Consider the following 23,188-nt stretch of genomic DNA (forward strand, 5'->3'; position numbering starts at 1 on the left):
GGTAATGCTGGTAATGGTGGTAATGCTGGTAATGCTGGTAATGCTGGTAATGGTGGTAATGCTGGTAATGGTGGTAATGCTGGTAATGCTGGTAATGGTGGTAATGGTGGTAATGCTGGTAATGCTGGTAATGCTGGTAATGGTGGTAATGCTGGTAATGCTGGTAATGCTGGTAATGCTGGTAATGCTGGTAATGGTGGCGCAGGGATGCGGTCCTGGCCACTGCCTGCAAGCCTGGAAGGGGCCTGCAGGTGTTCAGTCCCCGGCTGGAAGTGAAGCCCGGGGAGGTTCAAAGACCAGCCGCCCTGCCGCCCATGGGTGGCAGAGAACGTGGCTTCCCTGGCCCCTCCTCTCCTCCACCTGCTGTTCCTTGTTAATACCATTTTCATGGCGATGTTACCATGGGGGGCGGTCACAGTTTTGCCTCTCAGGAGCTACAGTAACAGAGCTTAGGAATGGCTCCGGGTTCTGGAGTGGCTGCAGACCCCACTGCCTTCTGGACCGTGCCACGTCTGCTGGCTTTGTGCCAGCACGAGTGGGGGGCTCTGTGACGTAATGGGCTGCCTTTCACATCTCATCCGCGCTTCCTGCCCTCTAGCTGTCGCTCTCCCAGCTGGCGGCTCCCCCACGGTCTCCCATTCAGTGCTGCTCGGCCACACCGTCTTCACGACAACCCGACAGCTCTGAGCGCCCCCTGGCCCAGGAGGTAAGTAGGCCCACCCTTCCTCCTTCCAGGGAAGGGCTTCCACCGAAGTCTCTGACTCTGTGAGCTGTGCTGGTCCTTGGTTAGGTGGTGAGACCTTCATGGGTTCTCTGTGACATGGGTGTAGGGACGGGGTCGGGGGGGGCCTGGCTTTCTTCCCTGCTTTGGGTACTTGCCGCCACTCTGTCCTGTTGGCCAAGGAGTGTTTGGTGTGGGAACTCTTCCTGCCGTGGGGCTTAATTAGGCTTTTGCTCTACCTGACAAGACGAAGTTAGACTACCCTCAGATCTCTGTACATGAAAGGGGAAGGAAAGTTTTGCCAGAGATATAAATGAGGCCGATCCGAGCCTCCAGCGCTCCGGGACACTCTCCTTGCTGTCAGCCGCTGAAGGAGAAGCAGTGAAGCCCACCATCCTGGATTCTGATGCATCCAGAGGGCAAAATAGGCCTGTGTTTCCACTGACATTGGGGAATTCACATAAAGTTTGGTTTCCAAAAGCTGGCTGGCTGACCTGCAGACCGTATGTATCTTCAGTCTTGTACTGGAAGTCTACTGAGGAAAAATAGTGCCATTAAATTATTTATTTGAAAACACAGTACCATGAGATGCCTTATTCTAGAATATGTCTGGGGCTCATTTCTGAAGAGCTTGCATCTCTTATTTTTTTTTTAAAGATTTATTTATTTATTTTGAGAGAGAGAGAATGAGAGAGAGAGAGAGCACATGAGAGGGGGGAGGGTCAGAGGGAGAAGCAGACTCCCCGCTGAGCAGGGAGCCCGACGCGGGACTCGATCCCGGGACTCCAGGATCATGACCCGAGCCGAAGGCAGTTGCTTAACCGACTGAGCCTCCCAGGCGCCCGAGCTTGCATCTCTTACTATTGGCAGCTGAGACATGTTGGAGTTATCTCTGGTTCCGTGGTATTCCCTTTTGAGCTGAAACAGAAAGCTAGGGAAGTCAGCATGAGAGCATTCTGATTCCCAAACAGCCTCTTCATTTAGACATGTCTTCTGCTCTGGACGAACGAGAACATTCAGGTGACGCAGGCATCAGAGGCCAGCCGGGGCTGGGTACCAGTCTTTCTTGTGGTGTCGAGGGAGGGTTCATTTTTCTGGCTGTCAACGTGGTTTTTATGTTAATTGACCTTCTCAGACAGCAGATCTCTCCCGTGGTACCTGTTCATAAAATTGATTGAATTGAATCAATCAAATTGATTGAATTCTCATTGCTTTTTGACTCACTTAAAATACGAGATGCCCAGATAAATTAGAATTTCAGAAAAGCAGTGACTTTTTAGTGTAAGTCCCAGATATTTCATGGGACAAACTTACATTATACCCAAATTATTCACTCTTCATCTCAAGTGTAAAAGGCACCTGGGCGTCTCATATTTTCCTTTGCTGAAGCTGGCAGTCTGACAGAGGTGGTTCATCCATGGACACCCCCCCCATCCCAGCCTCCTTGGTGGTTACAGGCTGGGAGCCTTGTTGGCCTCACCTGGGGCTGCATTTTGCTCAGCAGGGGCTCCCCTTGGAGGGCAGGATCTCTCACCTGGAGGCCCAGCTGAGCCAGGCGTCCTTGGTCCTGGGAGCCTCTGTTGCGGATCAGCTGCGGGAGCTGCCTTTCACGCCGGTGCATGTCCCGATTGTCGTGGGAGCCCAGGCCAGGAGGTGAGGGGTGGCCCTGAGGGCCCGGCACGTGCTGTGCGGTGAAGACTGACTCTCAACAACAGGCTTCCGGGGCGGGGGGTCCACAGGTCCTGCCTCTCTGCTGGCCCCTTCCTGGAGGCTGGCCTCCATTGTCTGTGTTTCAGCTCTGGAAGTAAGCTCTCGCGAGCCTCGATGGTGCTCCTGCAGGCTTCCGGCTTTCCCGAGATTCTGGATGCCAATAAGCAACCAGCTGAGGCTGTAAATCCTACAGATCCCATTAAATTCAACCCTCAAAAGGAAGAATCCGATTGTCTACAAAGCAACGAAATAGTGCTGCAGTTCCTCGCCTTCAGCAGGTGCGTTCTTAAATGTTCTATCTTGGTTACTCTTCACCTGGGGGCTTGTGCTTTCCTTGCATTGAAGGAACTTTCACTCCTGTGTGGCTCTGAGGTGGCAGAACTCTGTGCTGAGGCCTTCCTGGATGAAAGAATGCTATCTGGTTTTGTTTTCATTTGGCTGGGACCCTCACACAGCCTTCTCTAAATGCAGTAAAACCAGCTTTGCCTGTCCTTTTGTAACTGAACGTGGACTGTGTTACGTTGGCCGATTCTTGGTATATTTGTGCAGCTTTGAGAACTGTGTTCTCCAGCTGGGGCTCGGGGGGTTGCTGTCTGGTGGGCTCCCTGAGGCCCCAGTAGGGCTGCTCACGTGGGCGGACCAGGCAGCGTCTGGCCTGTGGCACTGGGCTCTCGAATGCCCGGGTTCTCTGCTATGGTTACTTGATTAATTGGGGGCTCTTATTGGATTCAGAGTGTCCCAGGACTGCCAGGGAGCGCCGTGGCCAAAGACCGTGTATTTCACCTTCCAGTTCTACCGCTTCCCGCCTGTGACCACGCCACGCCTGCAGCTGGTCGGGCTGGACGAGACGGGCAGAACGTGCTCTGGTTCCCTGTTGCACCTCCTCGTTCTCACTGGCAAGGACGACTCCTCTGAAGCTGGTAAGTACTTGTGATCGGGCAGACGCGAGGAATCCAGCACCGAGCCTTATTTGTAAGTTTTATTATTTACAGAATACTGTACGGTGAAAATTTCCAAGCACATACAGAATTTGAAAGAACAGTATGATGAGCCAGCGCTCGGCCAGTGAGCTCCCTCCAGCAGCTGTCAAGTGCGTCCCCTCCCAGACCCCGGGTCACTTGAAAGCAAATACCAGACATTGTATAATTTCACCTGTGAATATTTCCTTATGTAGATCTAAAGAATAAGGAGTCCTGTTTGAAAAACATAAACTCGGTATTATCCCACTTGAAATTAATAATAATCCCTTAAATGTCATCAAATATTTAGCTAATGTTAAAATTTTCCCAAGAACTTCAAAAACAAAAAATTTTTTTTGAGGACAGAAGAAGGGTTTTTCTGTTTGTTTTTTGGGGGGATACAGTTTGTAAGAGTTTGTTGAGCTCAAGTTCTCAGGCAGGTGTGTACCTGCGGCACGTGACTCGAGTGTGACTCTGCTCAGGTACCCCTGCCGCCCCCAGGCTCGGTTTTCGTGTTACTGGTTGAAGTAGCTGCACTGCTTCTGCTCGTCCTGCAGAGCTTCCCCCAGTCTGCATTTGGGTTTTGCTTCCCAGGGTGACCTTTAAAATGTCCTTCCCTGTCCCCTGTTTCTCCTGGTCATTGGGAGTGAGATCTCTCTACATGGTCAGAGGCGTTTTTGTGTTTTGGGCAGGAACTCTGGGGCCGGGGCTGTCCTCACCACCTCCCGAGGCTGTGTAGTGACTGGGCCCTCCTTTCTGTACCACCTCAGTGCCGTCAGGACTGTTGCCCACAGGCTGATTATTTTGCTCAAGTTTGAACAGCGGTGACGTTCTCCTTCCGGAGCTGGAATGCTTCCATAGAGAGAAACTGCCCCTCGCTAACTATTGGGTTACCTTGAGGTGCAGTCCATGTAGGAAAGGCAGAATAATGTTCACTTCTTCCCTTTTATTTGTGGATTTTCAAAATAATAAGCCAGCTCCTTAGCATCCTTTGAGAGTGGGGCCAACGGCTTTTGTTTCCGGCGTTGTTATAAACTAGTGGATTTACACCGCAGTGGATTGAAACGTATCAAATATGTTGTTGTTTTTATTGTTGATCAGTTACCTCTCTATGGCCAGTCGCTGGGTTTGTAAGGGGCAGAGCTGGGAACCCTTGCTCCCTCTTCAGTAGAAAGAACAGGTGGGAAATGCCATATCAAAATGCTAATGGAGTGAAAGTAGTTTAGCGACATTAGCATCAGACAAAAGAGACAAAAGGCAAATGCAGTGCTGGGGATAAAGAAGCCTATTAAATATAATCAAGAGAATAATCACTAGGAAAATAAATAATTCTGAACCTGTGAACTTCCAACAAACAGCCTCAAAATACAAAAGAAACATTGACAGACTTTAGAAGGGGAAATTGACAAACCTACAGTCGTGGAAGGTTTGACATCCCTCTCAGTGAATTGACACATCAAGCAGAAAATAATTAAGGTTATTATAGAATATGATTTAAAAAGATGGTCATATAAAACCTATAGAACCAATTTAGAGGATGTGCATTCTTTCCAAGCATACTTGAGAGACTTACAAGAACTGATCATTCGTATGTATGTGCGCGTGTTTTAGGCCATTGCACAGGCATCACCGTGTTCCAAGAGACCCGGTATCCAACCTAACGGTCTGACGTTCTCTGATGGCAACACAGATCAGAAATCGACCACTCCCTCTCCCCAAAAGGCTCTGAACTGCTGTTGTTTTTTTTTAATTTTTAATTAATTTTTTAATTTTTAAACATACTTTTAATGATTCCCTAGGTCAATGAAGAAATCAAAATAGAAATGGTTATTTAAAACTGAATCACGAAATCATATTGCAAATATGGTAAAACAAATGAGATATAGCTAAAATGGTATTTATAGGGAAATTTACAGCTTTACTGCTTGTATGGGGAAAGAAGAAAGTATTTTTTAAAATGCTGATCTAATTGTTCAACTCAAGAAGTTTGGGGAAAAAACCCAGAACAAATGCAAAAAAAGTAGAAGGAAAGAAATTTTATTTTTTTAAAGGTTTTTAAAGATTTTTATTTATTCATTTGAGAGAGAGAGAAAGAGCACAAGTGGGGAGGGGGAGAGGGAGAAGCTGACTCCCTGTGGAGCAGGGACACCCCCTTGCCCCCCACGTGTGGGGCTCCTTCCCAGGATCCAGAGATCATGACCTGAGCTGAAGGCAGACTCTCAACCCCCTGAGCCACCAGGCGCCCGAAGGAAAGAAATTTTAAAATAAGCATAAATGCTTAGAAAACAAACAGTAGACAGTGTTGGCCAGTCAGCTGGGCACGAGGGGGTCACCGGTACATGGGGTCTCCCTTGCCCAAGGTCAGGACCGGTACAGAGGGTCAGAGCTGTTGTAGGTGCTGCTCAGCCCAAGAGCTGGATGTGCTTGCAGGAGCTCACCCCATTGGATGGGCTTTGCTGCTGGCAGAGGTAGGACCACCCGGCCGTAGACCCTGGGGTAGAGCCCTGGTCCCCTGCTTGCCTGAGGACCTGTCCGGCATCCTGGCTTCCTGCAGACAAATCTGGAAAGAAGAGAGAGGGGATGAGGGCACAGCTCAGGCCCTGTTCCATCTCCCAAACCTTCCAGCCGATGAGCTGCTCTTGGCCTGGGGAGGAGCATGCGCGGGGTAGAGGGTGAGTGTGGGAGGCCCCTGGCGCGGAAGCGCGTGGCCAGGCCAGGAAGCTCTCCTGTGACAGTCCTAGGTTTTGTTCTCTCCACTCCCTGGGTTTCCCAACCATCCTGGGACGACTTGTCCCAAACCAACTGCCTTCCCTTTGCCGATGCTCCTGGGACCGTTGGTGGACAGTTTAGCTCCTGCCCCCAGAAGGCTCTGAAATGGATCAGAATAGTGCATTGATTTCAAGACTCCCATGCACCTGTTGCCGAGAAAGTATCTCCTCTTCCATTTCCTGTTCCTAGCCCCATCTAGCCGCTCTATCCGGGGCAGCTCACCTGAGGTTCTGCGGTGAGGTTAAATAGATAGTGTTTAGGCAATTTAATTCCAAAGGCCAGCCACGGAGAGATGCTCCTGATTTGAATATAAATCCCTTTGCATTATGAATTTCCGAGAGAGAAATTAGTCCAAAAATTAAATATAAACCCCTTTGCATTATGAATTTCTGAGAGAGAAATTAGTCCAAAAATGAAATCTCCTTGCAAGTTGAGGTCCAAAGAAATTAAACTCCAAAATCAAATTTTGTCATCATGAATTAAAATTCAAAGTCCAAAATTCCTAAGTTAAAGTCCAAAACAAGTTCTTTTCAGTGTCTTACCCCCGTGAGATTCAGCCAAAGGTGACCCCCGCCTGGGCAGGGCTGGGCTTCCTCCAGCAGCTCCCGCTCGGGGGTCCCCACGGCTCAGCACCTAGCCTCACTAGAGCCTCACTTAGGAGGAGTATTTTCTTTTGTTGTTGAAATATAACATGCATGCCACACAGTGTTTAGTTCCACAAGTTTTTAAAAATTAATAGATTTTGCTCTTTAAAGCAGTATTAGGTTTATGCAGAAATTGAGCTGGTAGTACAGAGTTCCCATATACCCCTTGCCCCCAGAAGCTCCCCTGTTAGCTACATCTAGCTTCCCGTGGACGTTTGTTACAGTTGATGGGCCAGTGTTGTTGCTTTGTGGTTTAACTAAAGCTCCGAGTTCACAACAAGGCTCACTCTTAAGTTTGTACATTCTGTGGATTTTGACAAATGCAGAGCGTCTGTGTCCCCATAGAGTATCGTAGAGAATAATTTCACCACCCAGATATGCTCGTGCTCCATCTCTTCCTCCCTCCCTGCCCCTCCCCACCACTGACCTTTCACTGTTGCCATGGTTTTACCTTTTTCAGGGTATTCTACAGTTGGAATCATACAGTATGTAGCTTGTCCAGACTGACTTCTTTCACTTAGTAGTATGCATTTAAGATTCCTCCGTGTCTTTGTGGCTCGGTAGCTCATTTCTCTGTAGTACTAATACTCCACTGTCTAGACGGACATCCATTCCCCTACTTACTGAAGGGCATCTCAGTTGCTCCCAGGGTTGGGCAGTTACGAATAAAGCAGTTGTAGACGTTTTGTTCAGGATTTTGTGTAGACCTAAATTTTCGACTCATTTGGGTAATACCTAGAAGCATGTGGTAGGAGCATGTTTGGTTTTGTAGGAAACCGCCCAGCCGTCTTCTTGAGTGGCTGTGCCATGTTGCATCCCCACCAGCAGTGACTGAACGTCCCTGTGGCGTCACATGCTCCCAGCGTTTGGTGTTGGCGGTGTTTGGGATTTTGGCTGTTCTCATATGTACATAGTGGGATCTCACTGTTGTTTTATAAATTGCGCTTCCCTGATGATGTGTGATGTGCAGCCTCCTCTCGTACGCTTACTTGCCCTGCATGCATCTTGTTTGGGGAGGTGTCTGTTCATATCTTTTGTCTATTTGTAGATTGGGTTTTCTTATTGTTGTGTTTTAAGAGTTCTCTCTGTTTTGCCTCCCAGACCATAAGCAGATGTCTGCTTTGTGAATGTTTTCTCCCAGCCTGTGGCTTGTCCTTTTCATGGTCTTACCAGTGTCTTTCAGAAGGCAGAGGTTTTTTAATTTTAATGGAGTCCAGTTTATCAGTTATTTCTCTCATGGGTCATTCATGTCTTTGGTGTTAGAGGAAAAAACTTGTCACCAGACCTGTCACCTGGATTTTTGTCCTCTACTTTTATCTTCCATGAGCGTCAAAGTTTAGTGTTTCAAGTTTAGGTCTGTGATCCATTTTGAGTTAATTTTTATAAGAGCTGTGATGTTCACAAGGTGAACACATCTGCATGACTACGGGGTGCAGGCCGAACCCTGGCCTCCCCTCCCCCCACCCGCATCATCAGTGGCCTCCCCCTGGTGACCGCTCTTTGGAATTCTGTCACCGTAGACCAGTGCACCTGCAGTTTTGAACCGAAACAGGATCATCTTGTGTGTGCCCTTCCGATTCTCCCTTCTGCTTGACGCCGTCTGTGGGGTTCATCCAGGTAGCTGTGTAGTCCGTCCTTTATCCTGGCTGTATAGAGATCCCTGCCTGAGGATTGCACACACATTTATGCATTTGGTTGTCCATAGACGTTTGGATCGTTCTCAGCTTTTGCTGCTTTAGAGTAATGCTGTGGTGAGCGTTCTCTTGGTGCAGCTGTGCTGGTGTTGCTGTTGGGTGTGTGCCCGGGAGTGAAATTGCTCTAGGGCTGTGTATGTTCATCTTTAGTCAGTTTGCCAAGAAGTGTCGTTTCCCCCCTCCCCACCGTGCACATCCGCTAGAGGACGTTTGGTCCAACAGGAGACATGGCAGCCCCCTGAACAGAAGCTTCTGGAACCCAGGGTCCTGGGCTTGGTGGTCCTCTGGTCCTCTGCCCGAGGCCCCTTAGTTTCTTGGTGTTCTGATTGTGAGTAGAATTGCTTCTTGTTCCCTCCTTTGCTCAGGATGGGGGTATAGCTCTGGAGCTTCCCCGCTGACCACTGTCCCTGCTCCTTTCAGGGGGGCTCAGCTGTGCGTGGTGGTCCCATCCTCTGCCACACACACGGTGCCTTCCTTCCTTTCATTTCCTTTGCTTTCTAGCCTGGAGTTAGGTTTTTCTAACACATTCCTCCTCATGTTTTGGCCAGTGGGACCTTCCTTAGCACGGGAGCTGGAGTCCTTGAGCTCTGGGTCAGCCGAGAGCCCGCCCTGGTCTGGAGAACTCTCGTCCTGGGGTTCGCCGGCCCCGCTCTGGGCCCATCTGGTGCTGCCTTGCCTGCCACTTCCTTGGTGGGTCTCCTGTGTCCTGTGCATTTTCCACCTCTGGTCCCATGTCCCCACCTACAGAGATTGTGTCTGTGCAGTTTGAAATGCTTGCGTTAACTTTTTATCCTTTTCTCTCCATCATTTGAAAGTCAGTAGCAGGCGAGGTGACACTTTACCTCTAAACACACGACAGGCTTTACTGAAAAGCAGCTCCCATCATACCAAAGAGGACAGGGACCTCACAGTGCCATTCCCGGTCTTCCCGCCTACGTTTGTTACAGCTCCTTTCTCGCTCCGACATCCAGTCTGGGTCCTGGGTTGTCCTGGGAGTTAACCTCCCTGATGTCCTTTCATCTGGAATAGTCCCCGGCGTTCTCTTTCCAGTGACAGAGGCTGTCTGAAGGTGAGCTGTCACATAGAATGTTGTTCTGTGTGCATCTGACCATTGGCCGTGGTCCCTCTGGAAGGTCTTGCACACGGGCGGTTAGGGCTAATGCTCCCTCCGGGTCTGGATTTGGCGCCAGTGCTTCACGGGCTTCATGTGGCATCCATCAGCAGTGTGGAGGTCAGGTCTCTCGTCCTTACGGTGCTGGTTTGATCTGCCCCATGTTCTCCAGAGGAAGGGAGGCGCTTCCCTGTGGCACTTGGCACAGAGTTCTCAGGCCAGTCGTTGGCTCCGTGCAAAAATCCACCCCAAAACCTTTCACCCACACTTTTAACATCCTTGGCAGAGCTTTGCCTGGGTCGGATCTTTAACTGGAATTTTGTAAATGGTAATTTTTCTGATTTTGTCATTTGGTTTCCCTTTATTAACAGACATTCTTCTATTAAAAAAAAGAGCTTTCCCTTATCAACCAAGACTGAACTACATTTACATCCTCCAAAACAGAGCAGATGTTTGATACTTTCCCTTTAATTTCCAGGTTTCAGAGTAAGAAGTTTAAACGGTTACTCCAGTAGTGACAATTGAGATTTTATCTGTCTGGTTTCTGTTTTGTCTTTTGTTCTGTCTTGAATATCACTCTGATATTTATTCATTGTGATATATTCATTACTACTGCTTTCCCTCCCTTTGGCCAGCGGTAGCCCTTCAGGTTAACCTGGGGGCCTGGGCATGGCCTTGCTCTCTGCACGGCCCAGCGTCCCAGCTCACCTCGGACTTCCTGTGCCTCAGACCCAGACCAGCCGCTTCTCCTGCGTGAGGCGTGTTTCCAGAGACCGAGGGCTGGGGTGCTTTTGATTCTGGGTGGCATGGTGTCCAGGCTTTTCACTGGGCAGAGCCGGAGAATATAGATTCAAACACGAGTTCACATTGCTATTTCTAATTCAAATTTAGAGTTTTTTTCTTAAAGTAATTGATTTGTATCTTTTTCTCCTTACACTGGAAATTGTGCTTTCTGACAATTCATTTACTTACTTTTCCTTACAATTTCTATAATGTACTTTTAGAATTACATGGCTATTGTTAGTACTAAGGATACTCGTGCTGAGTGAGGAGGGTTCAGATTTCTGGCGTTCTGTCCTGATCCACATCCCGCTGGGGACAAAGACTTGGTTCAGCGTGCTGGAATCCCTGGAGATCATTATTTCCCCTGTGGACCTGTTACCGGTTTGATATTCAGTCAGATTCACTTATTTCAATTTGTTCTCAGTTTTAGGTTTTCCTTCCCTTCTGATTTAATTTGTTGGAATATTTACATGGCTCAAAATCTAAAATGCCCTCTAGACCATCCGCCCCCCATGCGGCCTCCTAGAGGAAACTGGGCTTTCAGTCTCTGGCCTCTCCTTGTCTTGTTTCTCTTTGTTTCAGAAAGTAAGCAAATAGGTTTTTATTTCTCCTTGTTTCCTTATTCAACAGGTAGCATGCCAAGTACACTCTTTTTTCATGTCGCTTTGACCCGTTACCATTGTGTCCTGAGCTCGCCTTCCTGCAGAGATGCCTGCACCGTCTGTGCAGCTACATCGTAGGGCGCTGGGCACGAGCTCCCACTGACGGCCGTTCGGGCCGCTTCCGGGCTTCGCTGTGGCAGACAAGGCAGCCGCTCCGGCCTCGTGTTCACACGTTCTCTGCGCGTGTCCGTGTGTTGGAGGCGTCGCGAGCTCTCGGATTACGGTCGTCGGCCGCTCCCGTGGCAGCCTGTGGCCAGTCTGCTCCACGCGGGGCAGCCCGCTCCCTCAGGGCCTTGCCCGCAAAACAGGCTGTTCAGCTTTGGGATTTGTACAGCTGACCGATGTGACATGGGTCTCAGTGAAGTTTTAGTTTGCGTTTCTTTTATAACGAGCGGAGTCGAATGTCTTTTATGGTTGTCTTTGTCTGAAAACTTCTTTTCATATCTTTTTCCATTTTTCCATCCAAGTTTTTGTTTTTTCTGTACTCTTGTTTTGGGAACTCTGTTCATTAAGGAGATTAGCTGTTGCCCATGATATAAATCGCAGGTATGTTCTCCTGCTTTGTCATTTTTACTTTGCTTTTGGTGGGTTTTGCTATGTAAAGTTTTATTTTACGTTATTTTTTAATTTCTTAAGGTTTTATTTTTAAGTAACTTCTCCATCCAGTGTGGGTCTCAAACCCACAGCCCTGAGACCAAGAGTCCACTGACTGAGCCAGCCGGGCGCCCCGTAAAGTTTTGTAGTTTTGTCCTCTGATGTGATGGTCTTTACTCTTATCGCTTCTAAATTCCCGAGTCCTGGATGCCAAGGCGTTCACCCCCCATCTCATGAAGAGATCCACACGCGGCTTCTCCGGGGACCTGTAGGCTTCATTTTTCACATGAGACTCGTGGTCTGTCTTGTAGTTTATCCTCTTGTATGATGGGAGATAGGCATCCAGTTTCATCTTTTTTCGAATGTCTCTCCCTTTGACCTAGTGCTGTTAAGTCTGTCTTCTTCTTCAGTGACCTGAGAGCTGCCCTTCTCGCACACCCATATTTTTTATTACTTGGGTTTGTGTCTGGATTTTATATTTTGTTCCATTAGACCAGAGGTTGGCAAACTGATTTTTGTTAAGGGCCAGGTAGTAAGTATTTTAGGCTTTTTCTGGGTTACGTATGTTCTCTCTGGGATCTTCTTTTTTAACAATCCTTTAAAAATGTGAAAGCTCGGGCGCCCGGGCGGCTCCGTCGGTTGGGCGCTGCCTTCGGCTCAGGTCGTGGTCCCGGAGTCCCGGGATCGAGTCCCGCGTCGGGCTCCCTGCTCGGCGGGGCGTCTGCCTCTCCCTCGGACCCTCTTCCTCTCGTGCTCTCTCTCTCTCATTCTCTCTCTCTCTCAAATAAATAAATTAAAAAAAAAATGTGAAAGCTATTCTTAGCTCCCAGCTGGATTGCCCAAGGGCTGTGGTTTGCCAGATTCTGCATAAAAGCACCTGTCCACACACGGCGGGCATGCTGTTGAGTCAGAGGTGCAACTTCTCTCTGACGTCCAGCCCCCGCCGCCCCGGTGCTCTAACCTGCAGGGCCCCTGTGCATTCTGGCTGGGCTGGTCTTCTACATGAACTTGTTAGCTCTTTATGGGGGTTCTGCTGAATCCATGGGTTAACGCGGGGAGAGCTGTCCCGCCAGGGACAGGGACATCCTTTTAGGTGCTCATTTCTATCTCCCTGACTTTCCAAAGACACGGAAGTGACCCTCATGCGGGTTTTGCTGCTATCCTGTTTTCTGACCAAGTAAATCTTGTCTTTATCATTACCTTCTTTTTTATATTCTCCAGTGTTTTTTTCCTGATTTGAGTTGCTTAATTCATTTAATTCTTTTGTTTTTGTGGATATAAAATATTCAAGGCTATGGATTTTCATTTGATTACTGCTTTATGCTTTGGTGATTCAGATAAGTAGTACTTTTATTCTTTTCTAGAAAATCTGTTTGGATTTTGTTTTCCATTTGGTGTAGAATTATTTAAAGGTAAGTTGTAAATTTGTTTTTAAAAAATTGTTTCCAGTTTCTAGTTTGTTGCATTGTGGTCAGAGAATATTGTTTGTGTTATTTCTGCCTTATGGAGTATATTTAGGTTTTCTTTGTGGTCTAGTATATGGTTAATTTTTATTAATGTTCTAGATACACTCGAAAGATATATTTGGTGTAACCGGGGAACAGTGTCAAACGCACATACGTTCTACCTAATGGATTAGCTGGTCTGGCCTTCCATACCCTTGTTTATTGTCCACCTGACCTGCCTTAAAAACAAAGTGATTAGTTTGTCTTTACTGTAATGTTTTTGTCTATTTCTCCTTGCGTCTCTAGATTTTTGCTTTGTCATTTGGTGTGTGATATTTCTAGCTGCTGTGTATTCCTCATGGGTTGTAGACTGTAGTGTTATGAGGTGCTCGTCATCTGCGGGAGTTGTGGATGCCTTCGCAGAGCAGGGATATTTGTGGGTCATGAAGGAGAGGCGGAGACTGAGGACCATCCAGCCAGAGGAAGAGCACCCACCAGACTTGGATGTGGGGGTGTGGCTGGACTAAGGCTCAGGAAGGAGGGCGGCTGGGCTGGGGCTCAGTATTTATGAGGGGGTGAGAGAGGTGAGCTGGGGGGCCTGAGCAGACCCTGGGGAGGTACCACTGCCCCTGGGGTCTGTCTTGGTTGAGTAGATGGTCAGCATCATTGCAGACTTTTGAGTGGGATGGAGATGACACAGAGCTCCCTTTGTGGATGCTTTGGCAGTGCTGTAGGATGGACTGCAGGAAGCATGGACCTCAAGGAAGGCCACTGAGGAGCTGGTTGTCTGAGCCAGACAGGAGTGAAGGGGCCCAAGCCTGCTGGGGGAGGAACTGGGTGCCTCCAGCATGAGAGCCCTGAGGCTGGGCCCAGACCAGGATGGGCCCCCACACCCCCAAATGCCTCCCCCATGTACTCAGCACGCCATCAGCTCTGGGCTCAGGGGGTCACCCTGTGATCATGAGCTCCATCAGGCAGGGACCCTGTCTGTCATGTTATCCCTGCGCAGTGCTTGGTGCACATTGCTGGGGGCACCACAGTTATCTGTGGAGTGTGAATTCATGGTGCGTCGAAAGGACCAGGCAGCTGAGTGGATACAGTAGTGGTGTTGGAGCGGGAGGCGGCCCAGGAGGGGCGTTGCAAGGGCCTGGTGCCTGGGAAGCGCTCTGGGACGATGTGAGGAAGAGCTGGCTGGGAGAAGCTGGAGGGTCCAGTTGGGACAGGCTTTGCTGGGGAGCAAGGAGAACTCTGGGTGGGGAGTCTGTGGGTCTGGGCGACGCTGGCGGTGGAGTGTGGCGCTTCCGGGGCCGGCTGTCTGCGAGTGTTGTTTGGGAAGTTGGCCCACAGAGTTCAAATCTGTTCTGCCTCTTCGAATCAGAAGTCTGACCGGTGTGGAAGCCGGTGCCTGAGCTCTTCCTTCTCCTGTAGCCCAGGTGGGCCTGGCTGGGGGCGGGGGGGGAGCGGCACCATTGGTGTCATGAGCTGGGGCTTGGGTGTTTGCAGGTCTTTGTTTCTGTCCCCACCATGTGTCTGATGAGCCAGCCTCAGGGCTCCCTCATTTCGGGGGTGTCCTGACAATGACCAGATGCCACAGGCCACCTAGGTCTCAGCTGGCTGGTGGCACTGGGGTCAGGGTGGTGAGTGTCCTTGGCCTCCACTGGCCCTGCGACCTTGGTCACTTGAGAGTGATGTTAGGGACTGGCCTGCCACTGTGTGGTGTCACTGCCATCACCTCCCTAAGCCTTTTTCCTGACTCCTTCCTGCTCCTCCACTCCATGAGGTGCCCCCGTGACTTCTCACTGTGGCCGGAGCCAGGCCTGTGGCAGCTGGTCCTGGCGCTGTGTCCCTTGGGCCCACGAGAGGCCCTCCACCCCCACCTTCTGTCAGCTCCCAGTGCTGTGTCCCGTCCCAACTTGCTTCCCTCCTTCAGCTGGAAGCACTGTTCTGGTCTTGAGAGCAGGGGGACACCCCGGGGCTGAGGTGGCTGGAGGTGGGGTGGGGATCTCAGCCCTGCCTGGGACCTGCTCCCCAGTGCTGAGTGAACATGCACCCTTCCACCCCCGAGTCACTGTTCTGCTCATTGGGGGCTCCGTAAACATATTGATGGGAAAGGGGAAATGTGTGAGTGTGTTCCCCAGCTTTGCTTCTTCCTGCACTGTAACTAATGATGACTTCTGTGGTGTTTTTGTCAACTTAGAGTTGATGGTGATGCCACCTGGCAAAGCCTAAATGCGGGGGCTACAGTCCACCCCTCTCTCTCAGTGAGGAGTCCGAGAGCCGGGCGCAGCCCCCGGGAGGCTCTGGGCTAGGGCAGCACTTGGGGGTCTTCTGAGCAGCTCAGCTTGAGCTCAGCTTGAGCTCTGCGTTTGTGTGTGTTCTCCCGGTTTTGACAGCAGACCATGTTTCTCCTTAAACCCTGCACGCAGAATAGTGACCTCCCTGGGCAGCCCCATCAGGACATCTGTCCCTGTTCAGGATAGACTGTTTCACAAGGACTCGGTGAAAACCATGAATCATATTCTGGGAGGAGTTCAGTGTATGTATTGGAAAGAAATGTCGACTTTTGAACGTGACTCTGTGTTTTGTAAATTTGGAAATTTTATGACATTTTTGATTAATGTGTTTATTAAACTGCAGTTATGATGGAAGCAGAAATTAGTGATCGTGACCACAGCAGGAATCACTTTGAAATGTAAAGATGGGAAATGACTCGAATCACTTTTGGGCTCATTCGAGGCCTCTTTGAACAGGGCCTCCTGGCTTTCAGCTCAAGTACCTGGTGGAGCCTGGGTTCCTGAAACCCGGAGAACAACGCTGGTTCACCCACTACCTGGCCGCCCAGACCCTACAGATCGACGTCTGGGACGGAGACTCCTTGCTCCTCGTGGGATCTGCAGCCGTCCAGATGAAGGTGGTGGCTCTGTGCAGGCCGAGCCCAGTTAGGGTGGGGTGTCCCTCCTGGGAGGGTTTGCTCGGTAGGTGGTCCTTGTCCAGTGCGGGACTGTGGTCTGACTGTTCACAAATTCTGTCCTTCCCCAAAGGCAAAGATTTTCACAAAGTCTCAGTTGTGTAATGCTAGGTTGTATTTTCTGTCATCAGTCAGCTCCTCCTACAAACCGACCACAGGTAAGGTCACCTTTGCCCCTCCACCCCCGCAGGACAGAGAGGATGCATGTTCCTGGTGAGCAGTGGCCTGGCCCACCGGGGGTAGGGGTTGGGGGCGGGGATGAAGGACCTACTGGCGTGTGCAAAGGTCACCCGATGCCTGCTATGGTATACCAGAATTGTGCTTTTCTAATTGTAATTAGAATTAGAATCTAATTCTTTCTCTAACTGTACTTTCCATCTTCCTCGTATACTAAATCCTAAATCCATGTGTTAATTAAAGATTCTTCCCTGGGGTTTCTCCCCAGAGGGTCAGCGTAGTTGCACGGCAGCTCCTGGGCTTGGGACTCGGGACACGACGTCCCGGCTGTGGGGTGGAGGTGGGAGAGGGCACAGCACCACAGCCCCAGCTCCTGCATCTCTGAGAGTCACCCGCTCCCCTGGACTCCCATTAGTGGACTTCCTTCTGGATTCCAGCCTCGGGTGCCCCTCGGTCCCCCGCTCCCCCCGAGCCTTGCCTCTGCAGCCGTGAGTGTGGTCACTGAGACTTGCGACCCAGCCCCATCGCTGCTCGCTCCTTGGCACCCCTCACCATGATGAGCTCACGGCTCCTGTTCCGTGGTGTGCCTGGCTGTGTGCGCGCCTCCCCTGAATCCATGCCCCTCTTCCTCTGGGGGCTGCCTGTTCCCCCTCTTCCCTCTGAGGGCTCACCTGGGCTGCGCCATATTTCCTCCACCCGACTCAGGTGTCCATCCCTGAGGGCTGATGCCCCCAGGGGACTGGGAGGAGCAAGGACAGAGGTCACCCATGGTGAGCACTCAGCAGATGTGGGCTGATGTTGTCATTCCTCACCCTGGTCCCTCGGACCTTCTTGGGTCATGGTGCCCACGGGATCGTCGTGGTCACTGCTTGTCTGTCTGTGATGCTGGCTGGTGACATCGTGGTGGGTGGGAATGGGACAGTCAGTCTTCATCTCCGGCACAGTCATGACCCCCAGTGGGCATGGCGCTGCATAGATTGAGCAAGAGGAGGGGGCACCGAGGGAGTGGGAGGGAACAGAGGGGTGGGGAGTGGAGGGCATGGAGGGAGGAGGGAATGGAGGAGGGAGAGGCACTGGAGAGGCAGAGAGGAGCCTCTGTGAACTGGGGACGGTCACGGCTCCTGCCTCATCCCCAGCTGAGCCCTGTGTCCCTGTGTTTTATCACCTGGAGATGAAGTTATTTTATCTTGTCCTCATGCTCTTGTGATCATTGACCCTTGGATAAATTAAAATTAAACTTTACTTTTTAAAAATAAAGTCTTTAAAATTTATAGAGAACAGATGGGAAATTTAGATGAGAAGAGCGAATCCCCGGTGACTGCAGGTGCTGAGCTAGTTAGGTGCCTTTGGTATATGGATTTTCTGGAAGGTGTGCACCGTGGCTCGGCTCCCCTGCTCGTGTTGTTGGCTGTGAGGGATTTTTGCTCGTTGCCCTGTGAGCGACGTTGCAGTGAGCTTCTTGAGGTACGGTGTGCCCTACCTTCGGCTCTTGTCCCGTGAATACGACAGCGTTGTTAGGGCGATAGTGACAGTGGCTGATCGTCCCGCGCTCGCGCTGTGCTATCCCCATGTCCGGCTGGGAAACTGAGGCCTGGGTTGCGCTGACAGTGGCCGAGCCAGGCATTTAGCCCAGTTCTGAATCGGAAGCTTGTGCTCTTTACTGTTACGCTCTGCTGCTCTCCCCAGACGAGAACTTGCTGGAAGTGTGTTTCTGACTCAGAGCTGTGCTCACGTGGCAGCCCGGCACGCAGTGGACCTCGGCTACCCAGTGACCCTGCTCCCGCCCGCCACCTGTCTTCTAGCTATACTGAAGCCCGATGCTGCAGGCCCCAGGTGTGGGGGTCTGTACTCTGCCCCCAGCCATCCCTGCCTGGCTCCTACCTCCTTGAAGCTCACTTACTGGAGATGGGGTCTGCTCAGCGTCCCCAGCCTTGTTCTGTTGCTCGTTTCCCATTGTTCTCTCCACAGAAGGGGTTCCAGGACGGTGGCTGCCAGGCCTGTTTGTGCACCTGTGGTATTCACTCAGTGGGTGAATTGGGGTGCACTTTATTAAAGAATTTGCGGGAAAGACCTGGTATCAAGGATGTAGGTTTTCAGAAGAAGATGGGCTCTGCCTCAGCCAGCCTCTGACTGGTGCCTTTCTCCCCTGCAGCAGCTCCTCCGCCAAGGCCGGCCGGCTGTGCAGGTCCTGCATGAGCTTGAGGTCGTGGCGACCGAATATGAACAGGATGTGGTGGTGAGTGCAGATGTGACTCGGTTTGGCTGTGTCAAGCCCATTGGTGTCTACACGGTGGTGAAAGGCTGGCTGCATCTGACGCTGGCCAATGTGGGTAAGAGTCCCTGGTGGCTTTGGCCTCACAACGTCTTTTGGGTGGCCACTCATTTTCCCTGTTGCTGCATGAGCTCCCTCAGGGCAGTGGTCCTGTTGTGGGCATCATCTAATCAATAGGAATTCAGAAAAACTCTTACTGTTTGACCACTGAGTCTGTCCTCAACCCCTGGGCATCTATCTTTAACCACGAGTATCTGTCCTTGACCACTGGGCCTGTCCTTGACCACGAGCATCTGTCCTTGACCACTGGGCATCTGTCCTTGACCACTGGGCATCTGTCCTTGACCACGAGCATCTGTCCTTGACCCCTGAGCCTGTCCTGGCACCAGATGTTTGGTGTCCTGATTTCTCATCAGGATTTGGGATCATTAATCATCTCAGGCTTGCCCACATTTTATTTCTTGGTGCTCTCTACGGGGCATCTCCATGATAGTCTTCAGATAAAATGACTGGTTCCAGGAGAGATTTTCATCTGGAATATCAGTCCACAGAACTACTTCATCACAGGAGAGGAAAGAGAAATGTTCCTCAACTTCCACGCAGCTTGGGGATAAGAGAACAGAGAAGTGCACTTCTTTACAGCCTAGCACCCTGACCTTACATCTAATGGTGTCCAAGGGTTGCTTCTCAGACACACTGAGCTCAGTCCTGGTGCGCCTTCATTCACGTGCTGGTGGCAGGGCACTGGGCTGGCTGTGGCTACAGTGGACTTGCCTGGATGTTCTGGAGGCTCCCCTGAGGCCCTGACCGGCAGGGGACATGGGGCTGGCATGCCTGCCTGTGCTCCCCACAGGGCAGGGGACCAGAGTGAGCCCCTGTGGGGCCAGGGGATATGCCCACTCAGTCTCCCTTGAGGGGACTATGGAAAGATTGGGGTTTTTCGGGGTGAAATGGAAAGGACAAAATCAAGCTGTTTGAGGTTTCTGGAGCTGTGTCTGTCTAGATGAGACTCAAACCTCTCACGTTTTATGGGGGAATTTTCCATTCCTCAAAGCCCAGGCTGACTTTAAAGCTTGGAGCCCCATGTGGGCCACATGTGCCCGGGCAGGCAGCATGGAGGCGGGCGGGCTGGGGCTGCTGCAGCCGGAGGAGTGCGCATGGCTCATTAAGTCAGGGTGGAGGTTTCTGCCTGCTTGTTTACAGTGGTAGGATCCGAGGCAGCCTGGAGAACAGACAATATGGAAACAGCAAAACTCAGGTTCTGGAGAAAGAAGTGAGCCGCATGTGAGACGCAGACATCATTCAGAGGCTCCTACGAGTGACGGAGCTGCAGGAAGCGTTCTGTGTCTGAGATTGCATTGGTTATTTTTATATTTATTCACGGCCCACAAATGTGCAGTGACTCCGCATTTTAAATCTTATCTTCAGAAGAAAGATTAGCTCCATTATATGTTATCTTAAATTGCTGTTTCCATACTTTGCCTGCAAGAGAGCGATAGCGCATGGGAGAGAGTCAGAGACGCGTGCCCAAGAGGTGCAGACGCGGAGGGCAACTAACAAAGGACAAATGTGCGCAGCACACTGGTCCATGCTGTGCTTTCCTCTGTCAGTTTTGCATTTTTTGGAAAAAAATAAGTGTTGTGGATTCATTTCTTTATGAAACTATTCTGCACCAAGTGGCAGGCAAGATGAGGCTGGGTGAGCTTCAGGGGACAGAAGCAGGGTCAGGCCAGCATCCCAGTGCCTGGACGGCGCTCCATGGCTCCGCATTCACAGGGCATGCAGTCTAGCGCGAGGCTGCGGACGAGGCGCCCTCTCTGCGCCCAGGGAGGGGTGGTGCTCGCACCCGTGGCCTCTCGGCTCAGACAGGCTCCATGATGGTCTCTGCAGCCTCGTCTGCAGTGTCTCTCAGTGATCTTTCGTCACGTGGGGGTCGCGAGAACCGTGCTTTCCCATCCCAGTGATCCTGGTGGTGCAGTGTGACTGTGGTTCATCTGCAGCCCTTATGGGGGGGCCACCCAGGGGAGTGAGGGGCTGCCCCGACCCCCAGCTTCGTGTTCTCAGGGTTGAAGGAGAACCGGGTGGTGTGGGCAGATGGCCTGGGTTTGGGGTCGGACATGGTGACGTGCTCTGCTCCTGCCATGGAATGAGGTAGTTGTAAACCGTGTCAGGAGTGCTGCCTATCGGGAGGGAGTTTCTGCACCCCTGGCAAATGTGCGGGTCCCCAGCTTAACCCAGGTCTCGCTGAAGGGAAAGAAAGCCCGCAGCAGCTGGAGATTGTGGACTGTGCCCTGAGGAGGTGAGCACCTTTGCTCCATCCGGTCCCTGAGTCAGTGCGTGTACATTCTACTGATGTAGTTTATTGTCCCAGCTTCCAAACAAACCGTTGCTCTGAGTGCAGATACCGCCAGAGGAAATGGCGACACTCAGGGACGGCCCTGGTCTGTCCGGAGGTGACCGTGTGGTCCTGCTGGTCCCGCATGCCGAGGTGACAGTCGTGACTCCTGAGAGCCCGGCTCCAAGGCTGCTGGCCGCGTGCCCCCCGAGCTGTCTGCACCAGATCCTGACCTGCAGCCGTTTCCCTGGCTACTGTGCGTCCGTCCCAGTGGAGCGATCACCAAGCTGAACAGAGGCCGTGTGCATGTCAGCTGGACGTGGGGGAAGGCCTCCCTGCCTGTGCTTCAGGGAAGGCCACGGAAGGCTCCCATGTTCCCTCAGGTGTGGCACGAATCCGTTGTCCTGAAAGGGAGCGGAGGTGGCTCGTGCCCACTGCCAGGTGACTGACGGAGCAGGCCCTCAGGGTGGGATGGAGAGCTTGCCAGACCGTCCGCCCACACCGGGAAGAAACAGCGCTGAGAGCCGGAAGCCTGGACCGACTCTGAGCTTGGGGCAGGAAGTGGGTGCACCTGGGCTGGGTGGCGCTTCGTCCCCTCTCACGTGGAGAGCAGGTGGTACCAGAGCAGTCAGGCCGGGACCTGGGCTCTGGCACCAGCTGGCTGTCCCCTCCCCGCTTGGCCAGGCTATCTGTCCCTGCCTGTCCGCTTGTTTGCTTGTCTATCCCCCTCGGGGCCTGGTGGCTTCCTGGGGACACGCCTGGTTCTTCCTTGTTGCATTGGTCACCCAGCAGCGGCCACAGTGGCCTGGCGTGGTGATGCGAGGTTCACAAACGGGTGGATGAACAAGTGTGAGAGCCTGTCTTGCTTCCAAATCTATTCCTCCTGGGCTTGCGCTGACAAAGCAGGCCCTGAGGCGTGAGCAGCTGATCCCACCGAAGCGGTGTTCACACCAGGTTCCATTCTTGGGGATGAGCCTTACGACATTGTGACGCTGAACCGTGTTGGGGGTAAACTGACCCCAGGGAGATGAGAGGACTGTGTTTGGCAGAGGACTCCGCAGCCCCTCTGTCCGCAGGGGAAGAGCAGAGAAGCAGCTGCGCGTGGGTGGTGGGCAGATCCCGTGGAGAAGTGTTCTGTGCTTCCCAGCAGAGCAGAAACTGAGAACAGCTGGAACTCAAGATGCAGGGCCAGAGGGAGGGACGGGGGTGGCAAATGTGGTGTCTGCCCGGAGGTCTGAGCCTGAAGGTGGACGTGTGCACTACGCATACAGAGCCGACGTCGGGGGAGGGACAGAGCTGCAGGAGGCCCGGGCCTGGCACCGAAGTCCCCCCAGGAAAAGACCCCAGGTAGGATTGTCACTGCCTTAGTGGCCAGGCCGGTGAGGAACCCACTGCAGAGGAGGCAGGTCTGCGTCTGGCGTCTCATGGTGACATGGCGCACTCCCAGCAGGCAGAACCTGGGCTGGACCTCAGGCTTTGCAAGGTCTGGAGTGTGGTGCTGCGTCAGGGAAGGCTCTAGACAGTGAGTGCCACGCCTGTCCCGGCGAGCTGATCTCCCTGGCAGGGGGTGCAGAAGCTGGCCAGTACGCCAGCCTTGCCCAGGGCTGCTGGCTGAGCTGTGGACGCTCTGGGCAGCAGGGCAGATAACCAGGAGCGGCTCTTGTCGCAGGAAGCCTGGGGGGAAGGCCAGCCTGATGTGAGATTCTCAGAAAACAGAAGAGACGACCAGAGGAGTTTGAAAACGGTGAGAATGGAAGTCCCTGGGGGCAGGACTCTGCTCACCCTGGGACACTCTGCTGTGTCGCCAGCCGGTAAACCACGCTGAGTAAATCACTTCTTGATTTGGCCAGAGGTGGTTTCAGTCTGTCTGTTGTTTTTGAATCGAGCATTTTCCCCCACACCCAGACTGGGGCCTTAGTCCTCGCTAGTCGCCTGAGGGATGGTCTGCTGTCACACCCGTGTCTTTGGGGTCTGCAGGGGCGGCCCCCATTGGCAGCAGGGCAGAGACTACGTGACCTCCCTGGTGGGACAGGCATTTCCTTCCCAAACCAGTCGAGAGGGAGACGTTTCTGTCAGGCAGCTGGAGATGGGATGTCACCTTGGTTAGCACTGCTGAGGACCAGCTCACCGCTGCGGTCGGGGCCGTGGGCGGAGCTGAGCGAGGAAGCCCGCCTTCCTCTGCTGGCGCAGAGCGGAGGCCAGCAGAGAGGTTGGGAACGGGCACCCAGAGGGAGGGGTACCTCTTCTAACAGCTCCCAGAAAGATCGCCAGGATGCCCTGTGCCTGCGGGAGTTCCACACCATCCTGCCGGAATCGGGGCAGCCCACACAGTGCGAGTGTTTTG

At 52.0% G+C, this 23,188-nt stretch overlaps 1 protein-coding gene across 6 annotated transcripts in view; it reads left to right on the top strand.

Annotated features, from left to right (window-relative positions):
- Positions 1–23,188, top strand: part of NPHP4 (nephrocystin 4) — a 111,794-nt gene that overhangs the window by 71,495 nt on the left and 17,111 nt on the right. For 4 of the 6 annotated variants that reach the window (XM_025856316.2, XM_073903435.1, XM_073903437.1 and 1 more), the window contains 6 exons: positions 599–706; positions 2,223–2,374; positions 2,518–2,709; positions 3,164–3,351; positions 15,843–16,003; positions 18,390–18,567. In XM_025856316.2, the coding sequence (XP_025712101.1) occupies positions 599–706; positions 2,223–2,374; positions 2,518–2,709; positions 3,164–3,351; positions 15,843–16,003; positions 18,390–18,567 (979 nt within the window). The remainder of the gene's footprint in view (positions 1–598; positions 707–2,222; positions 2,375–2,517; positions 2,710–3,163; positions 3,352–15,842; positions 16,004–18,389; positions 18,568–23,188) is intronic. The other 2 variants (XM_073903438.1, XM_073903436.1) reach the window with 2 other exon arrangements.

Source organism: Callorhinus ursinus, unplaced genomic scaffold (genome assembly GCF_003265705.2).
Source record: "Callorhinus ursinus isolate GAN/ISIS: 27379988/994484 unplaced genomic scaffold, GSC_fseal_2.0 scaffold18, whole genome shotgun sequence".
NCBI classification, from domain to species: domain Eukaryota; kingdom Metazoa; phylum Chordata; class Mammalia; order Carnivora; family Otariidae; genus Callorhinus; species Callorhinus ursinus.